Source organism: Balaenoptera physalus (genome assembly GCF_965194825.1).
Source record: "Balaenoptera physalus genome assembly, chromosome: 11".
In the NCBI taxonomy this organism is placed as follows: Eukaryota; Metazoa; Chordata; class Mammalia; order Artiodactyla; family Balaenopteridae; genus Balaenoptera; species Balaenoptera physalus.
Genome location: NC_138896.1, coordinates 8,192,339 through 8,211,244, shown reverse-complemented (window position 1 = coordinate 8,211,244; position 18,906 = coordinate 8,192,339). Strand labels below are relative to the sequence as shown.

The following is an 18,906-nucleotide window of genomic DNA, read 5'->3' as shown; positions in this document are numbered from 1 at the left end:
GTTTTCCCATTGTAAAAGCTCCCCTTTTAATTTCTGTAAGCGTATGATTTGGTTAGTTTGAAATCTTTTTTCTCTTTTGCTTTTGAAACAATGGTTTTTATGGCGTTACTTTTTTTTTTTTTTTTAAACAAACGTTAATGCCAGCTTTAGGGTAATAACATTACAGCAGATTCTACAAAGACAAGTTGAAGACATGGAAACGTTATCTGCTCAGTGATTGGGCAGACACAAATTTTACCCTCCATTTGCCCTCTCTGTTAATCTTCTTTAATCCTATCTAAATCCCTTATTAGCTGGCAGAAGCTGTTGAGAACAAAGCTCAAGTTTACAGTAATTGCGCACTTAGATAAAAGTAAGACAACTAGAATGGGAGAGAAATGATAAGGGTATTTATCTAATGTAGGCCTATAATTGAGCCTCTAAATAAATGTCTTTTTCTTTAAACCAGAACATAAGGTTTGTATAACTCATAAGGAAGTCAGTAAGTATTGGAGCTTGACTGGAGAAAATTCCAAGTTCCTAACAGTTCTATTAAATTCATTGAGGATCATAGTTACATTACATTTACTTGTTTTGCTTTGTTGCATATATATGGAAATATAAATATATGGAAATATGTGCATAAGAAATCATGTTAATACATCCCTGTTTTGCAGAATTAGCTTTCCAAAGGTCCACAGAGAAGAATATATGTAACTTACAGAGAAATATTATTGGGTGTGAACTGGGGACCCATAGGCAGTCTGTCTTTTAAGTTACATATACTGCTTTTTGACTAGTAATCTGTTTAGGACCTTCCTATTCTACACTGATAAAAATAGTTGTTTATATGCTATCAGTGAGTAGGTACATGGGAGTAATGATTACAAAAAAAAAAAATCCTTTACCTTTATATATCTATGCCATTAGGCCATTATCCTTATATTTTTAGGGGGATAAGGGGACAGCTGAAATTGTCAGCTTCTCACCCTGGAGAGCTGTTTATTTTGTATTTAACATGACTCAAAAGAGGCCTTTTTAAAGTTTTGTTTGGGAGCATAGTATGTAAACTTGTGTTACTTAAAGGTTAGTAAACTGGCCCAATTCTCTGAGAGCCACAAGTCAGAGCTTTTTAAAATTTATGACATATCCATAATCTTCACCCCTCAAACGAAAGAAACTGGGAAATGGCTGTGTCCCTTACTTATTTTTCCCTGAATATAAGTATCCTATGCTAAAGCACTTGAAACAAACTTTGCGTTTCCAGTGTTTATTTGGAAGATGATTGGTTAGGCTTGGAGTGCAGTTTCTACAATAGCCACTCCAAAACAGGTTGGGCTTCCAGGACAATGCAGAAAGGAGTCAATGACTGAATGGTCTGTTGTGCTAATAGTACTGATGATGGTGGGCTGATGGTCTTAATAGTGGACCAGAAAGAAGCAGCTAATTCCACTTTTGCAGGCTGTTGAGCCGCTGCAAGGGAAAGTTTCCATGTTTCTGGCACCTCTTACCTCTGAACTTCTCTCCCCATCTGGGCCGCTCCCTCTTTCACTCCCTTCTCAAGCCATTTGTCCTTTTCCAGAAGTGCCTACATAACTGCCTACCTCTCAGACCCTCAATGCCTGTTCTCAGTGAGGTGTTAACATGAAAATAATTTGTTGCATATGCAGCAGATTTGCAAAGAAAAGAAGATGCTATTTATCCCATTAAAATTCTTAATTAAATAATTTTGGGGGGTTGGGTAAAAATAATAATTTTCTTAAGGAACTCCAGGAAGACTCCCTTCTCCCCCCATCTCACACTCTTTCCCGTCACTGTTTCTGGCCTATAATTTTTCACTAAGTCCTTCCAGGTATCAGGACGAGACAGATGTAGCCCCAGGGTGTAGTCAGGGTGGGGAGAACCCTGTGCACTTCCCCGGTTGTTTATAGCAGTTAGGAATCTTTAGGGGGCAGAGGGGGTGGGCAGCTTTCATCGCGGGGTAGATTCTACAGGGTTTGGCAGTGAAGAGGGGTGGTTCCTTTAGCTGCACCAGTGATTGTAAAAGCTGGCAAGAATGGGTTGTTTAGCAGTTGGGGACTGCACTAAAAAACCAAACAGCTTCAGGCTAATGCAACTGTTAGACTGACTCTGTCATTGATTCTCTGATTGCTCATAGGTCATTTAATCCCTCTGTGTTTTTATTGTATAATTTTCCTGATATGATAAACACCATGGCCTTTTGGACAAATTTATTCTCTGTATTGTTACTTAACCAGAAAGAATCAGTAAACCTCTAGAAAGCACATTTCCTTAAAAGAGATAAGTATGTCACCTTAAATAGAAAAGCTAGAAAAGAATGTCAAGCAATTTAGGGATTCCCTGGCGGTTCAGTGGTTAGGACTCGGTGCTTTCACTGCGGTGAATGGGGTTCAATCCCTGATTGATGAACTAAGATCCCACAAGCTGCCCGGTGCAGCAAAAAAAAAAAAAGAAAGAAAGAAAGAAATAAAAACAATTTAACATGCTGATAATAAAATGCAAAATACTGATTTAATAAGATTCCAAGTGATCAGAAGAAATACACTTCATAGTCCGTGTTTTGTTTACTTATAGCACAGGGTACAAAACAAACCCCCAAGCAGCTTTCAGAATTATATTTCCTTATCCAGATAAAGGAAAAATGAAGAAAAGCAAATACACGTTTTGGTCAGGAAATAGGTGAGGGGGCAGGGGGTGTTACCTTTCTCTATATTAATGCCTTAATATTGAGAATCTGTATCTATGTATAATGTAATGACCACTTACCAAAGAACTTCATTTTCAGGCAAATGGGGAACCATTTGCTGGCAAGTGTTAAGACCATTTGCTCAGATTTAAGCTGAGAAAAATGAAGGAGCCACTAAATAGAACTGGAATTTACTATTGTGATCTCTTTTTCAAGATCCTGGCCACAGAGTTAGCATGGCCTAAACTACCTCTCATGTGCCTTTGAAGTGGTTATTACCTATATGAAGTAAAATAAATGACAAATTAACACACACTCCCTGTTATTTAAAAGCCCCACAGCTTCTTCCAAAGTTTCCTGTGGACAAATATGTTCCTGTATAAAGGAAACAACGTAGGTTTAGCTCACTTCTCTGCCATGTTTCCTCTGAAAGCCTATTTTTGAAAGCCTTAGGTACTTTGACAACTACAACATATTCTTGTCACTCCTAAATTTCTGCATCTAATAGAGAAGCAATTTTTATGATTTTATTTCATGGAGATCGTGCTACAGTGAAAGCAAAATAATCTTTGAATGAAGCACCAGATTATAAAAGGCATTTTATTTTTTGGCCACACTGCATGGCTTGTGGGATCTTAATCCCCAACCAGGGATCAAACTCGGGCCCCTGGCAGTGAAAGCATGTAGTCCTAACCACTGGACCACCAGGGAATTCCCTGTAAAAGGCATTTTATTTTATTTTTTTTTCAAATTTATTATTTATTTATTTATTTTTGGCTGCATTGGGTTTTCGTTGCTGCGCACAGGCTTTCTCAAGTTGCGGCAAGCGGGGGCTGCTCTTCGTTGCGGTGCACAGGCTTCTCATTGCGGTGGCTTCTCTTGTTACGGAGCACGGGCTCTAGGCACACAGGCTTCAGTAGTTGTGGCTCACGGGCTCAGTAGTTTTGGCATGCAGGCTCAGTAGTTGTGGCTCATGGGCTCTAGAGCACAAGCTCAGTAGTTGTGGTGCACGGGCTTAGTTGGTCCACAGCATATGGGATCTTCCCGGACCAGGGCTCAAACCTGTGTCCCCTGCATTGGCAGGTGGATTCTTAACCACTGTGCCACCAGGGAAGTCCCTGTAAAAGGCATTTTAAAAACTATTTGATAGTGCCAAATATGTTGTTACACTTTGTAACTAAGCATACAGCCTTGTAACAGAATGATAGAGATTTTTTAAAGCAACATAAGAATGATAAACAGGTATGAAATGAGAAATTGTTCCTTGAATGCAGAACGAAGACAGAACAATGGGAGGAAATTATTGAACGCTGTTGTAATGAGGTAGACACTAAGGCTTTATGTGCTTTGTGTGTTTTCTTTAATCATAGTTATAAAATCAGAACCTATAGAAACCTGTACCCTTCAAATATATACAGATCCACAATCCCTTTTCTGTAGTTTTGAAACCCACAAAGCTCTGAAAGATGAATTTTTAAAAATTAATCTGGGTCTTCCCTGGTGGCACGGTGGTTAAGAATCCGCTTGCCAATGCAGGGGACATGGGTTTACTCCCTGGCCCGGGAAGATCCCACAGGCCGCGGAGCAACTAAGCCTGTGAGCCACAACTACTGAGCCTGCGCTCTAGAGCCTGCAAGCCATAACTACCGAGCCCGCATGCCACAACTACTGAAGCCCGCTCGCCCAGAGCCTGTGCTCCGCAACAAGAGAAGCCACAGCAATGAGAAGTCCGCGCACCGCAACGAAGAGTAGCCCCCGCTCGCAGCAACTAGAGAAAGCCCAGTATGGCAACGAAGACCCAACACAGCCAAAAATAAAAACAAAAAAATAAATAAATAAATTTATTTAAAAAAATTAATCTGTGCAAATTCATCTGCAACAAAACGTGACCCAAATGACGCGAGGCCATTTATGGTCTTCATTTATTTTACTTAGTGTACTTTTCATACATTTTTCTATGGGCACATTAAGATGCTGCTTGGGAGGTGTTACGTACCATATTACTTTTCTAAAATATGCAAATTCCTGGATTCCAAATACGTCTGGCCCAGGAGTTTCACATAAGGGATTATGGTCCAAATTAAATATGATGCAAACATTGATTCAAAGAATGGGCATAGTAGAGCGTCTGACTTCCCAAAATCTGATTTGGACTAATATAGATTATATTATATAGTCAGTAAAAAAGCAATCATGCAAATCATTAAGCCAGTATTTATTGAACGTTCATGGGATAAGTAACATGGTACCGTGTAAATGAAGCATTCACCAGTGAGTACCATCAGTCTTTTATAGGTGAACATCATTCGCATCGCACAATTGATTTACTGACACATGCTTAACACATTGGTATTTATAATTTTCCTAGGTTACCAGTAAATTTTTGGAAGAGGTTCTTTAATGAAAATCCCTTTTATTCTTGTTTTGTTTTTTTTTTACAGGGTGTTCATAAGAATGGAAGCACTGTTTCCTTGCCAGATTCCTTATTGCTATATCTTATGAACCTACATAATCTTGGGGAAGAGCCTGTGTTTAATGATGACAAACCTGTCACCAGTGTAGCAACAACAGTCTAAGGGCAAAAACGAACAAAAATAAAGAAGCATTTATAATTATATTCAACAAGGAAGTCATTTCGGTCAACAACTTGTGCTGCATTATTTTTCCAAGATGAACCGATACACAACCATGAGACAGCTGGGGGACGGCACTTATGGGAGTGTGCTGATGGGCAAGAGTATCGAATCAGGGGAGCTGGTAGCCATCAAAAGGTACCATGGGCAACACTGCCAAGTTTGCCGATCTTTCTTTTCCTTTGCTTGCTTGAGACTATATACAAGTACAGAGAGAAGTCTGGTTTAGACCCCATGCTTGTCAGGCTAATATGGAATGCCATTCTGGAGAAAACATTGCCAAAGAAGGAGTTCAGCTGATCCCCACATATGTTAATTTTCTGATTTGTCCAGCTAACATGGACAAATCAAAAAATACAAGGGCTCTGCTTTTTATGCATGATACATCTGAACTGAAACTGAAGGTAATTTTGGAACTTAAAGTTGAGTACAGAGTAGAGCTTATTGTTTCTTTGAAACAATAGGTCTCAAAATCAGATGGTATTCATAGTATCAAACTGAGTTCTGAGTGGCATACGGAATTTTCCCGACCTTACCAATTAAATAGAATTAATTATTATTAACTTATTTCTTTAATCCACTGTATTTGTTATCTATCATATGTAAAAAAAATTACCCCAAAGCTTAATGATTTAAGACAAGAACAAACATTTATTAATTCACAGTTTCTGTGAGTCAGGAATTTAGGAGTAGCTCAGCTGTGGTTCAGGCTACAGGTCTCCCATGAGGTGGCAGTCAGAGGTGGGCCAAGGTCACAGTCATCTGCAGGCTGAACCAGGGCTGGAGCATCCATGCCCAAGGTGGTTCACTGTATCAGTCTGCTGGGGGTGCTATAACGAAGTACCACAGACTGGCTGATTTAAACAATGTATTTACTTCCTCACAGTTCTGGAGGCTAGAAGTCAGAGATCAAGGTGTCAGCTAACATGGTTGGTTCATGTAAGACCTCTCTCCTTGGCTTGTAGATGGCTCTCTTCTCCCCATGTCTTCACATGATCGTCTCTCTGCGCATGTCTGTGTCCTCATCTCTTCTTTTTTTTTAAAAATTTTATTTATTTATTTATTTATGGCTGTGTTGGGTCTTCGTTTCTGTGCGAGGGCTTTCTCTAGTTGTGGCAAGTGGGGGCCACTCTTCATCGTGGTGCGCGGGCCTCTCACTGTCACGGCCTCTCGCGGGCCTCTCACTGTCACGGCCTCTCTTGTTGCGGAGCACAGGCTCCAGACGCACAGGCTCAGTAGTTGTGGCTCACGGGCCTAGTTGCTCTGTGGCATGTGGGATCCTTCCAGACCAGGGCTCGAACCCGTGTCCCCTGCATTGGCAGGCAGATTCTCAACCACTGCGCCACCAGGGAAGCCCCTCATCTCTTCTTATAAGGACACCAGTCATATCAGATTAGGACCCACCCTAAAGACCTCATTTAACCTGAATCACCTCGTTAAGGGCTACTTCCAAATACACCCTGAGGTACTGGGAGGTTAGGACTTCAGCATAGGAATTTAGAACATCATTTGGCTCATATTCGGCTTCTGTAGCAAAGTTTAAGCCACAGACTGGGTGGCTTAAACAGCAGAGATTTATTGAGACAGTTTTGGAGGCTAGAAGTCTAAAATCAAGGTGTCAGCAGGGTTGGTTCCTTCTGGGGGCTGAGAGAACAGGATCTATTGTAGGCCTTTCTCCTTGGCTTATTCATGGTATTTTCTCTCTGTATTCTTCACCACATCAACTTCCCTCGATGCCTATCTCTGTGTCCAAATTTCCTTTTTTTATAAGGACAAAAAGAGGCCTCAATTTCTCTCTATATGGGGCTCTACAGACAGTCACTTGAGTGTCCTCATGACATGGCAGTTGGCTTCCACCAGAACGAGTCTTGGAAACTGATTACAACATCAACTAAATGATGATCATCTAAAAGTTACATTCTTTAACAAATGTTTATCAAATGTTAAAAACTTTACACTATCATGATCTAAAACTTTACATATATAAGAAAATACTTTTATAAAATATTGTTAAATAGCCATTATTATCAAATAAGTAAATGTACAATGTACAATAACTGAAATGAAAAATAGGAATAAGAAGAAACTTCCCTGACCTGAAAGGTGAAATATTACAGGTACTTCTTGTAAAGTTGGTTTTAAGACCAGAATGCCTGCTATATCCCCTACTGATCAAGATTGAACTGGAGACCCTAACTGAGGCAATAAGAGAAAAAAATAATAAATGAGGTGTAAGTATTAGCCAAAATGAGAAGAAATCATCCTTATTTGTGGGTTAAGGAATTATGTAAATTCACACAAATAAATACTTCATTACACATAAATAAATTTATATGTAAAAATATCTTTAAAAGGACTGTAAAGATTTACATAAACTTCGTGAAAGCTGTGGCTTCCGGGGAGAGGGGGTAAGAAAATGAGAATGAGGGTTGGGTCTCGTGGTATCATTTAAGGTTATTACCGTTGGTTTGTTTTCTATAACAAAATGTTCATTATTCCTTCTGTGTGGCAAGATCATGTGTTTGTTTCAGTCTTCAGTTTCATAAAATGGGGAATTGGGCCTCATCTGCATAGAGCTGGGTAAGACCTTGAAAGAAGTGAGAGGTCAAATACTTTAACAAGTCAAATAGACTGAATGCTGAGAAGAAGTCATACGTGTATAATTTAGGAATGCTTTCGGTGTATGAAATAAAAAAAACTAACCAAAAGTAAATCAAATAGGGATTTATTTGTTTCACATTGTGAAATGTTTTGAGGTAGGCAGCCCAGGGCTCATACCTGGTCTCAATGCTGTTATCACAGACCTAGGTTCTTATGTCTTCAAAAAATAGCTGTAGTAAGAGAGGGTGTGGAGAACAGGGAACCCGCCTACCTTGTTGGTGGTAATGTAAATTGGTGCAGCCACTATGGAGAAAGTATGGAGGTTCCTCAAAAAACTAAAAATAGAGTTACCATATGATCCAGCAATCCCACTCCTGGGCATATACCCAGACAAACCTATAATTCAAAAAGATACATGCACCCCTGCATTCATAGCAGCACTATTTACAATAGCCAAGACATGGAAGCAACCTAAATGTCCATCGACAGATGAATAGATAAAGAAGATGTGGTATATATATGCAATGGAATACTACTCAGCCATAAAAAAGAATGAAATAATGCCATTTGCAGCAACATGGATGGACCTAGAGATTATCATACTAAGTGAAATAAGTCAGAAAGAGAAAGACAAATATCGTATGATATCGCTTATATGTGGAACCTAAAATATGACACAAATGAACTTATCTAGGAAACAGAAACAGACTCACAGACATAGAGAACAGACTTGTGGTTGCCAAGGGGGAGGGGGTGGGGGAGGGATGAACTTGGAGTTTGGGATTAGCAGATAGATGAAAACATATACAGAATGGATAAACAAGATCCTACTATACAGCACAAGGAACTATATTCAATATCCTGTAATAAACCATAATGGAAAAGAATATGAAAAAGAATATATATAGATATATAACTGAATCACTTGGCTGTGCAGCAGAAATTAACACAACATTGTAAATCAACCATACTTGAATAAAATAAATTTTAAAAAATAGCTGTAGCAGTCTAGGCCTTGAGTATGAGTTCCAAGTAAGAAGAAATAAGAGCTGAAGCAGTTACCGTTACTGTCAGTCAGCTGCTGTACTTTCTTCTAATTAGGAAAGCAAAAGCTTTCCCCCACCCCTCTCCAGAAGACTTCTGGTTACTCCTCAGTGGCCAGGAGTGTGTCACGTGGCTCATGTAGCAATAAGAGAAGCTGGGAAACTGAGTATTTAGGTGGCCATTTTGTATCCCTGGGTTAAAGCTGATCTATGTTAATAAAGAAGAGAAGTGGCTCTTGGATAGACAAGTCATAGTGTCTGCCACATTCAGTAACTACTATGTGCCGGACAGTGTTCCTACCCTAATTAAAGACAGAGTAAAAATGAAAGAGAAGAGGAGGAGTCATTTGGAAGGCTTGCAAAAAGTTTAAAAATTCATTCAACACGTAATTGTTAAGCTCTGATTACACTTGGTGCTCGGGACAAATGGGGATGGGATAGATGAGTTATAAATAGACCAACAAATTAGAAAAGTTACAACACAAAATATGATAAGTCCTATAATGGGGGGATACCGGGGCCTATGGGAGCACAGAGAAGCAGCGCTGGAGAGGTATCTTGGAAGGCTTCCCCCATAAAATGAGATCTCGAGAATGACAAAAATTATCAAGAGGAGGGGAAGAATATTCCAAGCTGTAAGAATAATATGTATGAAGGCCTAGAAGCAAGAGAGTTTTTCCCTTGGGAAATTTAATTTAGGTCACTGGTAAGAAACCTTGTGGTATCTGCTGCCATCTCCAAAAACAATCTGTAACAGAATTCATTCTAGGGGGTGTTGGTAAGATCCCCACACCTCATTAAATCAACAAATATTATTAAGCTCTCTGCCCTTTAAGGACCTGAGAGGCCATTCCATTCCTGAGGATCTCCCGTTTGTGGGACAGTTCCTCAGGAGCCCAGCTGTGGGTATCGAAATCGATCCATCCATTTAGTAAACATTGATTGAGCACTTACTATGTGCCAGAAACTGAGCAGGCATGTGGAGGTGTCCTCAAGGAGCTTGCATGTGAGGAGAGCGGAGAGGACTAAACATAAAAGTAAACTCTATGGTATGTAAGAAGGTGGGTAAAGTGCTACGGGAGAAAAAGCAGAGCAGGAACGGCGACCTCACAGCCATGAAAATCAGCTCCGGGCATTGAAGAAACAAGGATCGGCCTGAGGTGGTCTCTCTCATTTCCTCTAACCAGCCCAGCTCTTTCTAGCTGTTTCTGTCTGGCTGAATCTTTTTTTCAGCCTTCACATGCTGGCACCTTCTGTCTTTCAGGTCTCATCTGAAATACTGCCTCATCAAAAAGGCCTGGGGCCTGGCCAATTCATCTCATGATCCTGAAAGCTCATTTGTATGTCTGTTTTGTGTTAACTAAAGTCTATTTCCTGTGAGATGGGAAGCATCAGGGTAACCATCTCTGATTTCATCACCCTGGCGTGTAGGTGTTGGATGAATCAATAAATGAAAGAGAAGATGGCAGGGAATCTAAAAGGAATTCTAACAAACTGGTTTAATTTTTTATAATTAATTTCTTTAGAAATCGGGATAATTGTTTTGCAAGGAAACTTCTGTATTTGCTGCATATAGATACATGCATTACCTTAGGGTAGTATTGATAACTAGTAATTGCTGAAAAGAAAGTAGCATATTAGTATATGTAGATGCAGCTAGTACAGACTTTTTTTTTATAAATTTTTATTTATTTAATTAATTAATTAATTAATTTTTGCTGTGTTGGGTCTTAGTTTCTGTGCGAGGGCTTTCTCTAGTTGCGGCAAGCGGGGGCCGCTCTTCATCGCGGTGCACGGGCCTCTCACTGTCGCGGCCTCTCTTGTTGCGGAGCACAGGCTCCAGACGCGCAGGCTCAGTAGTCGTGGCTCACGGGCCCAGTCGCTCCGCGGCACGTGGGATCTTCCCAGACCAGGGCTCGAACCCGTATCCCCTGCACTGGCAGGCAGATTCTCAACCACTGCGCCACCAGGGAAGCCCCAGACTTTTAAGAAGAATAAAATTTCAATTTGTACTAAATTTTGAAAAGGAACTTGGATATATTAACTAGCCTCTAAAACACTGGATTAAAAATTCTATAATTACTTTTTAAGAGTAATAGAGATTATATGTATAGTTTTGCATGGATTTGATCAATTTACTAAAATACTTTTATACTATATTTGAATTGACTTCTATTTTGTCTCAAATTGAGCACTGTGCTAGATTTACTTTTATCATTTTAGCAAGACATTTATAAATCTATAGTACTGAAACGTATCTTTTGGTAAGTTGGTTAAGCCCTCAATTTCTTCAAGCTCCTTCATAAATTTCTAGCACCTGAATGAGTATAACTGAAATTCTGATTCACTAAGGATATTAGAGATAATAGTAGTGATGCCCTTCATACCTTATAGTAGCTGACCACAGATACCGGTAAAAATAAGGACATCTACAATAGTATTTACTGAGTGCTGAACTAAGCAGTCTACAATAGGCTTTTCTTATGCAGTAGTTTCTACTTTATAGCTAAGCAGTTTGCAGCACAGAGAAGTCATTAGGCAATTTGTCCAAGAAGTGACACAGTCATGAACCTGCACCAAATGGCCTTGAGATACACAGAAGGGAGATGATCTCCTTTTAAGGAGGAAGGAAGAGAGATATCACAGCTTGCCCACAGTGAACTAATTATAGGGTAAGAAAGCCAATGGTGTAAATTGTGTCTTCAAATCCCCGGTCCCTACACACTAAACTTTTCTTCTTTTATCGCAGAATGAAGAGAAAGTTCTATTCTTGGGATGAATGTATGAACTTGAGAGAAGTTAAGGTAAAATCCCAGAAATGAAAAGAACCCCAGAAGGCCTTAGCTCCACCTCACACGTGTCTCATTTCTGAGGATGGTAGCTAAGGAGATGGTTCCGTTCTCTGCGGGAAGCAGACCAAAGATAATTATATTTCTTATGTTTTTCTTTATGTTCCTAATTTCTCATTTCTCATCAGAATGTCAGTGGAGAACAGAAAGTAACTATACCCTCATATTTAAAAGTATACTCTCACTTTTAAAAGAGCATTTTAATCCATATTGTCAAAGGAAAGATAATTTTTTAAATTACCACATACCATTTCTTTATATTTTATGTTGCATAACTTGGATAAATTTTTGGAGACTTTTGCATGGCATTCCATAGTTAAGTCAGAAAAAATTAAACCTATTTAATGACCAAGAAAAAAAAAGTGACAGACTGAAATGTTTTGTAGCTATTGTTGACCTGGTTTATTTTTGCACTTATATTCGTTACTTAGACAATTACTGCTTACTTTATATTTTTTTTTAATTTATTTATTCAATTTATTTATTTTTGGCTGTATTGGGTCTTTGTTGCTGCACGCGGGCTTTCTCTAGTTGTGGTGAGCGGGGGCTACTCTTCGTTGTGGTGCGCGTGAGCTTCTCATTGCGGTGGCTTCTCTTGTTGTGGAGCACGGGCTCTAGGCACGTGGGCTTCAGTAGTTGTGGATCGCGGGCTCTAGAGCGCAGCCTCAGTAGTTGTGGCACACGGGCTTCGTTGCTCCGCAGCATGTGGGATCTTCCCGGACCAGGGCTTGAACCGGTGTCCCCTGCATTGGCAGGTGGGTTCTTAACCACTGTGCCACCAGGGGAGCCCACTGCTTACTTAAATAGATGTTCTAGATGTTTTTAGACATGGAAATTTTTATAGATATTAAAAATTTAATGAATTTAGAAGAAATGGAAAATTACTGAAGGTACTTATCATCCTAGCATTGATGAGATTGTGCCAACTTGTATAACTTTGCTTTAAGAATTTTAATGCTCATTTGCTCTATTGCAGTCTCTGAAGAAACTTAATCATGCCAATGTGATTAAACTGAAAGAAGTTATCAGAGAAAATGACCATCTTTATTTTATATTTGAATATATGAAAGAAAACCTCTATCAATTAATGAAAGACAGGTATGTCTTTTTGAAAACTAATTTTTTCCTTATTGTCTCCTCCACGAGTCCCTTGGATCCCTTCATTATGTCACACTTGGCAATGTACAGATTTATCAGTCCATGAAGTAGCTTTAGTTATCTTTATCAAAGGATAATATCTAACGTTGAAGAACCATCATTTTTCCGTGGTAATATCTTAAAAGTCAAGGTAAATATTTCATATAAGCACACTATCTATCTATACTTTTTGAAACAAAAATCTATCTATAGTTTAATACTCAATAATAAAGCTGGCCTGGGGCAAAATTGAGAAAATTGTCTTTCTTACTCTCCCAAACATCTTGCAAAAGGTTAATGAAGGAATGGAGGAAAGAATGAAGTTGCTTTTAAGAAAGGATCTAATACACTTGTTTATTAGAATGCTTAAGTGAATGATAAAAATGTGTTACCAATCCCAAGGAAATTCTCATTTTAATTTTTAAACATACGAACAGAATCTCTAAAGAAGGAGAGTTCAGTCATCTGCCATCAGCTTGGAGAGGATAACATTTTGGTGGTAGCTGCTGGTCACATCTGGGAGTTTAATGTCCATTTTGGCTGTTTTTAAAGCCAGAATTGTTCAGCAAAAGAGCCTAAAATAGGAAATGAATTTCCCAGTAGAATGATGTTGATTTCTCTCTCTCTATTTCTTAAACACACACTCTCTCTCTCTCTCTCTCTCAAGGTCTAAGGATGGTCAGTGAATTTTTCTTTAATCATATTTTTCCTTCTTTCAAAAAATACTTACTGTATTGAATGCCTATTATGTTTCAGGCTGATATCATTATGACATTAATAGCAGTTAAAATAAAAGTAAAGGATAGTCTACCTCTCAAATCAGTGTTTATTTTTCTAGAGTTCTTTCTAGCTCCTGTATACAGACATGCATATTTTCTATGTAGTTGTAATTTTAGTGGTGATACATTTTTCTGTTTGATTTATTCACTTATAGGCATTTTTTAATGCTGATACATAATCTTCATAGTTACCATAGCTAGTATGTTCTGTTAAATGACTATAGCAAGCTTCACTTATCTCTTTGAACTATTTAAAATAAATAACTATCAATGGGAGAATAGGTTGGTAATTACAGTGTATAATACTGATGTAATTATTTTGTAGCCATTAAAAATGATAATTATGAAGATTATAAGAGTGCTTATAAGTGAATAAAAAACAGAAACCAAAGTTGTATTTATGTAACATTGACACCTAATATAAAAGTTATACACACAGATGGATTAGGGCTGGATTAGAATACTGAAAAATCAAAATAGTTTCCTTATCAGGTGGTGGGATTATGGGTAATCTTCTTGGCTTCTAATAATAATTTATGCTCTTTAAAATATATGAAATGATAAACATATGCATGGTATATTGAGATATAATTTTGAAGAAAAAATTAAGTACATGTAAATACATGAAATATTATACTTTCATATGATTTTAAATATATATATAAGTGGAAGTGGTGAATGCAATTGCAAATGAACATTAAAAACACTCAACTTTGGAATTTCATGATTCAATTCTGGATTTCTAAATTAAAAGGAAATTAAAGTGATATTGTTTAGAATATTATTCAATGTCAAAAGTATAAATTAAACCATTAACAACTGTACATGGTAAAGGGCTATTTGAGGTTAGTGGTATTTTTACACTTTGTTTTTGGTAGCTTAACTTCCTGAAATATTGTTTTTGAGGATTAATTTACAAGCCTTTTTTATTCAAGTAAATTTCTTTTCCATGTCAACTGAAGACCAATATACAAAACCTTTGCTCTGATACTATAACTGTACCTTTAGTGTACACAATTCTTTTTACAAATTGAATTACATAACTGTTTATTTGTTCATTTCTTCACAGAAACAAGTTGTTCCCTGAGTCAGTCATCAGAAATATTATGTATCAAATATTGCAAGGGCTGGCATTTATCCATAAACATGGTAGGTTTCATTGCCCTGCCTCTTTAGATTATTGTCACGGTCATGCATAGGAATTGTATATAAACTGTTAAATAATATTATATTGGATAACTACAAGTTTGGAGTATGTGCCTACTAACTGACAGTTTTATTTTAAAAATTTAGAATTTCAGTAATTCTATATAAAATAGAATTTCTGTAATCTGTAACTATCTTCCTCTACAGCAGAATTTTTTACAGTTTGATCATCAGCATTTAGTCTCAGTCATCATAACCCCATCCTGCTACCTCATTCCACCTAATTTTACCATGAAAATGGAAAAAAAAAAAAAGGTCCCTCTTTTGGAAAAGATTGGAATGCTTTGATCTATCATGATCAATTATTAACACTTAAATAGTTTAAAGCACCTGTGCTATGGTATTTTCTAGTTTTCCTTAGTATTTACATTTAGTTGTTTCTATATTTGGAGAAATTATTTTTATGCATTTATTTATGTAATCTTAATTTATAGTTTTTTGCATATCTATCAAACCAAAATAAAGTTAATATTATTATGAAAATTTTTAGTGATTTAATGATCATTAATTTTTAATGATTCTAGTTTAGAATCACTAGATGTTTAGATATTAAATTAGGATAGTTTATATCGTACCATTGCTGCATTCTGAGCATAGGCATTCAAAAATCACCATTATTAGTCTCCTTTCATGTTTCATCCTATATTTTATATTTTCTTTTCTCCTTTCTCTTTTAACTGCTACAGGAAATAATTTATTTTCTAGAAATGCTATGCAGAATTCCATATAAACATTGTAAGAACATTCCTGAATCCCCAGGGGGTTTTTGTCTCATGTAAACTATTAAGGTCTTTAAAAGCCTAAAACCCATGAAAATATATTACAATCCATTGATAAAAGTCAGTCATTTATTAATTACATGGAATGTAAAGGATATATGCTATTTTAATTGTTAATATTGGATTCCTGATCTTCAACTCATTTTTAAACTCTGGTCAGCATGGTTAACTCTTGATATTTGCCTGCATTAATTTATGCCAATGGAAGCAAGTGTGATGTGGAAAATCAAAAGCCTCATAAATTCTCTGAGTTTTGGGAAGAGTTTTATGTTTTGCTAATATTTTTTAGGCTAGTAATAAAATTGGTTTAGATTCCTTGGATATATACCAACTATCAGCAACTTCAGAGCATAAGGGATTGAAGGAGGAAACCAGCTTGGAATTTAAAAATTGTTGCTGAAAGTAAATAACATATGAGTAATCTAGAGTTGGCTTTATAAGTGCCTACATAGTGATCTGGGAAACCAGACTCCAAGAACAATAGACATTTTTACAAAAGCTAAATTATTCTTGCCATAGTTCGTAAACATCTCAGATGTAATCCTTTGAGAAAATAGATATTTTAAAAACAGTAGCTGTCAAAAAAAATGGACTAATATTTTAGTTAAAGTTAGGACCAAGTTACCAATATATTTATATTAGTGAGGATGGGGAAAACCTCAACTGTGGTTTAATTAAGATTTTATGGAGTAATGTCACTTTACCATCACACGTGCTCCCATTCCTGTCTTCATATTATGAAATTACGATGTGTTTCTCTTGGAAGTTAGTGAAATGGATGGATCTCAGTAGCGATTTTGAGTAAGGAGTACCAGATAAACAGAGTACAAAACTGTTGTAGATGTCATGGAGAGCCCACACTGGCTTTGAAGGGGTTAAAAAAGTTTAGGTTTAGAAAAGTCTTCCTAGCTCAAATCTGCATGAAAACCCTCTGGTGATGATGATGGTCACCTACAATTGATGACCAGGCCCGTTCTTAATTCTCCACCCTGCAAAGTCATTAGGATACAGGTCATCTGTGTACAACCAGTGTGCTTTACCTACTCCTCAGACATTTGCAAGGAGGGCTTTCTGCCCTCATTTTCATTGGGCTGCCATGTAGCTTTGGTAACTAGCCATTTATTTTATACATTAAATTGGTAAATAAGCATTATAATTATTGGGGTTGTTTCAACAAGGCAGCTACCAGGGGAGAACTGAGCTGTTAAATAACTTTAAAGGAAGGAGTTGATCAAATGTGTGGCGTTCCATTTGTGTTTACTGGACTTCTCAAAGTGATTACGCTCAAGGAATCACAGGTTAAACTACAATGTGGTAGAGCAGTAATAAGACCACCTTCACTGACTGAAGCCTGATATGCAGCGCTCCTTGAGCTTTCACTAGACTGCTTCTCTCCAAGCTTCAACCTCCTCATCTGCTACCCACTCGTGATCATAATACCTCCTTAAGGGTGTTGTTCAAATTAGCGGAGATAATCATAATGTGGCAGTATCTAACCCAGTGCCTGAACTCACCGGATCCACAAATAGAAATACATGTGGATATTTATTTTTAATGGCCATATATACTGTATGAACTTCCTCGCCAAATTATTTTGAAAGCAGGGTCCCCACCTCCCATCACTGTGTAGACAATAAATATGATTTTTTCCCCTAAGTTCACCTTCCTGATTAGAACAGAGAGGCTCAGCTATCTTGTTAGTAAATCAAATATGTCTAGATATGATGATTTATTATTGTTTTTCCTCTCTATATTACCAAGGCTTTTTTCATAGGGATATGAAACCAGAAAACTTGCTTTGTATGGGCCCAGAACTTGTGAAAATTGCTGACTTTGGACTTGCAAGAGAGTTAAGGTCACAGCCACCGTATACTGATTATGTATCCACCAGATGGTGAGTAGGTTTTTGCAACTGTCCAGAGGCAAATGTCTCTGTTGACATTTTCCTACAGTACATTGTTACACATCTTTCTGGAGGTTCTATATCAAGTATTTAAAGCAAAATGTAGAACTGATTTTTTTTGTATTCTTTGGAGAGAGAGAAGGATTGCCTCATGACTCTTGTGATAAATGAAAAGGGAAGGAAAAAGGATTTCACGCATCCATTCATTCATTCAACAAACATTTACTGAACCCCTATTATGTGCTGGATACTATTTTAGGCACTGGGAACACAGACGTGAACTAAGCAGAAAAGAATCTCTGCCTCATGCTGCTTACATGACAGCCAATATGTAAACAAATAGAGAATGTCCTGAGTCACCAACAGAGATACACACACGTTCATCACAAGACATGTAACCGTCCCATCTTGCACACTACCCAAATGTCCATCACCAGAGGCATATATATTCACCCAGTGGACTGCTTCACGGCAATGAGAATGAAAGGCCTACAACTACGTAAACAATATGATGAATCTCACAGATACAATGTTGTGAGCAAGAGGCCAAACAGAAAAAGAGCACATATAATGTGATTCCATTTATATAAAGCACAAAAATAGAACGCACCTGTTAAAAGTCAGGATAGTGGCTACATGGTCGGGGTAGGGGCAGTAGCGACTGGAAGCGTGCAGGGGAGGGGCCTCTGCGGAGCTGATGACACGCAGTTCCCTGGTCTGGGTGCTGGGCCCATGCGTATGTTCTAATCGTAAAAATTCAGCAAGCTGTACTCTTAGGACATGTGCATTTTTCTGTATGGATATTGTATTCCAATAAAAACAGTTAAGAATATTTGAGTATCAGATAGTGATACATATATATCTCTACATATTATTATACAGAAAAATAAAGTCTGAAAAGGGACAGGGGGTTGGAAGAGACAGGAGGGAAAGGGTATGTTGCCGTTTTAAACAGGCGGTCTCACAGATGCCGGGCTGGGGAGACGTTGGGGACGCAAGAGGTTTTCAGGCAGAGAAGATGCTGAGTGCACAGGCCTGCGGACAGGAGTGCCGCCGTGGATTCCGCGAAGAGCAGAGTGAATAAGGAGGGCGGGAGTGGGAAACGAGGTCAGGGCGTCTGTGGGGCGCCGGATGTAAGGACTGGGGTGTCGTGCTCAGCTGAGTGAAGCAGGGGGCCACTGGAGGGCTTTGAGCTGCCGTCCTGAAAAGCACCTAGAGGAGCAGGGGCAGAAGCAGGGAGACCGGGGAGGAGGCTATTACGCTATTTTGGGCAGAAAATGACAGTGACTT

General features: G+C 38.1%; 1 protein-coding gene across 4 annotated transcripts in view; it reads left to right on the top strand.

Annotated features, from left to right (window-relative positions):
* The window catches only part of MAK (male germ cell associated kinase), a 68,409-nt gene that overhangs the window by 7,106 nt on the left and 42,397 nt on the right, over positions 1–18,906 (top strand). For all 4 annotated transcript variants that reach the window (XM_082413301.1, XM_082413300.1, XM_082413302.1 and 1 more), the window contains 5 exons: positions 5,128–5,457; positions 11,713–11,767; positions 12,789–12,910; positions 14,798–14,877; positions 17,475–17,607. In XM_082413301.1, coding sequence (XP_082269427.1) covers positions 5,357–5,457; positions 11,713–11,767; positions 12,789–12,910; positions 14,798–14,877; positions 17,475–17,607 — 491 coding nt within the window. In that variant the 5' untranslated portion in view covers positions 5,128–5,356. The remainder of the gene's footprint in view (positions 1–5,127; positions 5,458–11,712; positions 11,768–12,788; positions 12,911–14,797; positions 14,878–17,474; positions 17,608–18,906) is intronic.